This window comes from Nansenia antarctica, assembly GCF_963989245.1.
Source record: "Nansenia antarctica genome assembly, chromosome: 13".
Lineage (NCBI taxonomy): Eukaryota > Metazoa > Chordata > Actinopteri > Argentiniformes > Microstomatidae > Nansenia > Nansenia antarctica.
The window spans coordinates 32,250,334-32,255,333 of NC_137683.1; the positions used below are offsets into that span (position 1 = coordinate 32,250,334).

At 51.3% G+C, this 5,000-nt stretch overlaps 1 protein-coding gene across 1 annotated transcript in view; it reads left to right on the forward strand.

The window, feature by feature from the left end:
* Window positions 1–5,000, forward strand: part of nfxl1 (nuclear transcription factor, X-box binding-like 1) — a gene marked incomplete at both ends in the record, with an annotated part of 43,837 nt that overhangs the window by 26,185 nt on the left and 12,652 nt on the right. Inside the window, 4 exon segments of the mRNA XM_080544231.1 lie at window positions 915–1,033; window position 1,035; window positions 1,797–1,957; window positions 4,249–4,337. Coding sequence (XP_080400357.1) covers window positions 915–1,033; window position 1,035; window positions 1,797–1,957; window positions 4,249–4,337 — 370 coding nt within the window.

The following is a 5,000-nucleotide window of genomic DNA, read 5'->3' on the forward strand; positions in this document are numbered from 1 at the left end:
TCTGTGTCTGTGTGTGTGTGTGTGTCTGTCTGTCTGTGTGTGTCTGTGTGTGTGTGTGTCTCTGTGTGTGTGTGTGAGTGTGTGAGTGTGTGTGTGTGTGTGAGTGTGTGAGTGTCTGTGTGTGTGTGAGTGTGTGAGTGTGTGTGTGTGTGTGAGTGTGTGTGAGTGTTTGTGCGTGTGCGTGTGTGTGTGTGTGTGTGTGTGTCTCTGTGTGTGTGTGAGTGTGTGTGTGTGTGTGTGTGTGTGTGTGTCTCTGTGTGTGAGTGTTTGTGTGTGTGTCTCTGTGTGTGAGTGTGTGTGTGTGTGTGTGAGTGTGTGTGAGTGTTTGTGCGTGTGTGTGTGTGTGTCTCTGTGTGTGAGTGTGTGTGTGTGTGAGTGTGTGTGTGTGTCTCTCTGCTTCCAGTGTGTTGTTTGGTAAATAGCAGATCTCTTCCTGTGGACTTTTTGTTTCGCTGATCGGACGATAAAAAACATAATTCATCTCTCTCCCCTCGTCTGCTCTCTGATTGGCTGACCTTTCGGGTAGCGGAGGGGGGAAGAGATGTGGCGTCGCGCCGGAGGAAAGGTTTCAGCGTGACACAGGCAGGATAGGTTATCAGCAGGGGGGGGGGAAGGTTTGTGCGTGACACAAATTAGCGGCCATGTTTATTCATGTTGTGTTATCAACCTTCTGAAGGTCAGGCCTGGTCTGGCTGTCTGCCCCCCCCCACACACACACACACACACACACACACATGTTTGTTCGTGTGTGTGTGTGTGTGTGTGTGTGTGTGTGTGTGTGTGTGTGCAGGCAGCTGCTACCCGTGTCCAGAGGTGGTGTGTGTGAGGTGTGCGTGCGGGGCCACCGCCCTGACCGTCCCCTGTGTTCGTGTGTGTGTGTGTGTGTGTGTGTGTGTGTGTGTGTGTGTGCGCAGGGAGCTGCTACCCGTGTCCAGAGGTGGTGTGTGTGAGGTGTGCGTGCGGGGCCACCGCCCTGACCGTCCCCTGCGGGAGGGAGAAGAGCACCAAACCCCCCCGATGCAAAGAGCTCTGCAGGTACACACACACTCACATACACACACTATATACACACACACTATATACACACACACACACACTATATACACACACACACACACTATATACACACACACTCACACACACACTATATACACACACACACACACAGTATATACACACACAGACATTAGAATGCAGACATTAGAATGTAGACATTAGAATGCAGACATTAGAATGTAGACATTAGAATGTAGACATTAGAATGTAGACATTAGAATGCAGACATTAGAATGCAGACATTAGAATGCAGACATTAGAATGTAGACATTAGAATGTAGACATTAGAATGTAGACATTAGAATGCAGACATTAGAATGCAGACATTAGAATGTAGACATTAGAATGCAGACATTAGAATGTAGACATTAGAATGCAGACATTAGAATGCAGACATTAGAATGCAGACATTAGAATGCAGACATTAGAATGCAGACATTAGAATGCAGACATTAGAATGCAGACATTAGAATGTAGACATTAGAATGCAGACATTAGAATGTAGACATTAGAATGCAGACATTAGAATGCAGACATTAGAATGCAGACATTAGAATGCAGACATTAGAATGTAGACATTAGAATGCAGACATTAGAATGTAGACATTAGAATGCAGACATTAGAATGCAGACATTAGAATGCAGACATTAGAATGCAGACATTAGAAACAGTACACGGGGGAAGTCGACATTAAGAGACACAGTAATGCAGATGCAGGTGTTCTAACCCCTCCCCCCAGGGCCCCCCCCCTCCTGTCACCACGCCTCCAGGGAGAGTCACCGCTGCCACTTCGGCCCGTGCCCCCCCTGCCACCAGGCCTGCCTGCTGCCACGCCCCCGCTGCCCCCACCCCTGCCCCCAGCCCTGCCACGACCAGGTGCTGGTGAAGACAGGAGACAAGGTGAGACCCTCCATCCCTCCATCCCTCCCTCCATCCCTCCCTCCATCCCTGCCTCCATCCCTCCCTCCATCCCTCCCTCCCTCCCTCCCTCCCTCCATCCATCCCTCCCTCCCTCCCTCCCTCCACCCCTCCTGGGTTCCTAACAAACAAAGCAGAAGGTGTAGAAGGTGAAACACCAGGGTTAGACCAGGGTTAGACCAGGGTTACACCAGGGTTAGACCAGGGTTACACCAGGGTTACACCAGGGTTAGACCAGGGTTAGACCAGGGTTAGACCAGGGTTACACCAGGGTTAGACCAGGGTTAGACCAGGGTTAGACCAGGGTTACACCAGGGTTAGACCAGGGTTACACCAGGGTTACACCAGGGTTAGACCAGGGTTAGACCAGGGTTAGACCAGGGTTAGACCAGGGTTAGACCAGGGTTAGACCAGGGTTACACCAGGGTTACACCAGGGTTAGACCAGGGTTAGACCAGGGTTACACCAGAGTTACACCAGGGTTAGACCAGGGTTAGACCAGGGTTAGACCAGGGTTAGACCAGGGTTAGACCAGGGTTAGACCAGGGTTAGACCAGGGTTACACCAGGGTTAGACCAGGGTTAGACCAGGGTTAGACCAGGGTTACACCAGGGTTACACCAGGGTTAGACCAGGGTTACACCAGGGTTAGACCAGGGTTAGACCAGGGTTAGACCAGGGTTAGACCAGGGTTACACCAGGGTTACACCAGGGTTACACCAGGGTTAGACCAGGGTTAGACCAGGGTTAGACCAGGGTTAGACCAGGGTTACACCAGGGTTAGACCAGGGTTAGACCAGGGTTAGACCAGGGTTACACCAGGGTTAGACCAGGGTTAGACCAGGGTTAGACCAGGGTTAGACCAGGGTTACACCAGGGTTAGACCAGGGTTACACCAGGGTTACACCAGGGTTACACCAGGGTTAGACCAGGGTTAGACCAGGGTTAGACCAGGGTTAGACCAGGGTTAGACCAGGGTTACACCAGGGTTACACCAGGGTTACACCAGGGTTAGACCAGGGTTAGACCAGGGTTACACCAGGGTTAGACCAGGGTTAGACCAGGGTTACACCAGGGTTAGACCAGGGTTAGACCAGGGTTACACCAGGGTTACACCAGGGTTACACCAGGGTTAGACCAGGGTTACACCAGGGTTAGACCAGGGTTACACCAGGGTTAGACCAGGGTTACACCAGGGTTACACTAGGGTTACACCAGGGTTACACCAGGGTTACACCAGGGTTAGACCAGGGTTAGACCAGGGTTACACCAGGGTTAGACCAGGGTTACACCAGGGTTACACCAGGGTTAGACCAGGGTTAGACCAGGGTTAGACCAGGGTTACACCAGGGTTAGACCAGGGTTAGACCAGGGTTACACCAGGGTTACACCAGGGTTACACCAGGGTTAGACCAGGGTTAGACCAGGGTTAGACCAGGGTTAGACCAGGGTTAGACCAGGGTTACACCAGGGTTAGACCAGGGTTACACCAGGGTTACACCAGGGTTACACCAGGGTTAGACCAGGGTTACACCAGGGTTAGACCAGGGTTAGACCAGGGTTAGACCAGGGTTAGACCAGGGTTAGACCAGGGTTAGACCAGGGTTACACCAGGGTTAGACCAGGGTTAGACCAGGGTTACACCAGGGTTACACCAGGGTTAGACCAGGTTTAGACCAGGGTTACACCAGGGTTAGACCAGGGTTACACCAGGGGACGCTTTAACGGTTTCTAAAACTGGAAACCGGCCCAATGCTACTGTGAATGTTTGTGTGTGTTAACTCCCTCTGTGTGTGTGTGTATGTGTGTATGTGTGTGTGTGTGTGTGTGTGTTAACTCCCTCTGTGTGTGTGTGTGTATGTGTGTATGTGTGTGTGTGTGTGTGTGTGTGTGTGTGTTAACTCCCTCTGTGTGTGTGTGTGTTTGAGGAACATCCTGGTTGACGCAACAGAGGGAACCAGAAACCTTGTTTATACCAGACTCCCTGTGTGTGTGTGTGTGTGTGTGTGTGTGTGTTAACTCTGTTCATCTGCGTGTGTGTGTGTGTGTGTGTGTTAACTCTGTTCATCTGTGTGTGTGTGTGTGTGTGTGTGTTAACTCTGTGTGTGTGTGTGTGTGTGTGTGTGTGTGTGTGCGCGTGTGTGTGTGTGTGTTAACTCTGTTCATTTGCGCGTGTGTGTGTGTGTTAACTCTGTTCATCTGCGTGTGTGTGTGTGTGTGTTAACTCTGTGTGTGTGTGTGTGTGTGTGTGTGTGTGTGTGTGTGTGTGTGTAGCCCCTGGCAGGGCCCTGGGAGCAGCCTTCAGAGCCGGCGTTCCTGTGTAAAGCTCTGCCCTGCCCCCCCTGCCTGGTCCCCATAGCAACGTACGTACCACACACACACACACACACACTCACACTCACACACACACACACACACACACACACACCCTCAGGGTCAAGTCACGGAACAGTTGATGTGAGATATCACACACACACACACACACACACACACACACACACACTCACATACAGACACACACACACACACACACACACACACACACGTGCAGCAGAGAGTGTATGAGCCAGCAGCCTGCGGCTCTCTGACGCACTCGAGGATCAGAGACTCAACATCTGCCTGAGTGTGTGTGTGTGTGTGTGTGTGTGTGAGTGTGTGTGTGTGTGAGTGTGTGTGTGTGTGTGTGTGTGTGTGTGTGTCTGTGAGTGTGTGTGAGTGTTTGATATCTCACATCAACTGTTCCGTGACTTGACCCTGAGGGTGTGTGTGTGTGTGTGTGTGTGTGTGTGTGTGTGTGTGTGTGTGTCTGTATGTGAGTGTGTGTGTGTGTGTGTGTGTGTGTGTGTGTGTGTGTGTGTGTCTGTATGTGAGTGTGTGTGTGTGTGTGTGTGTGTGTGTGTGTGTGATATCTCACATCAACTGTTCCGTGACTTGACCCTGAGGGTGTGTGTGTGTGTGTGTGTGTGTGTGTGTGTGTGTCTGTGTGTGTGTGTGTGTGTGTGTGTGTGTGTGTCTGTATGTGAGTG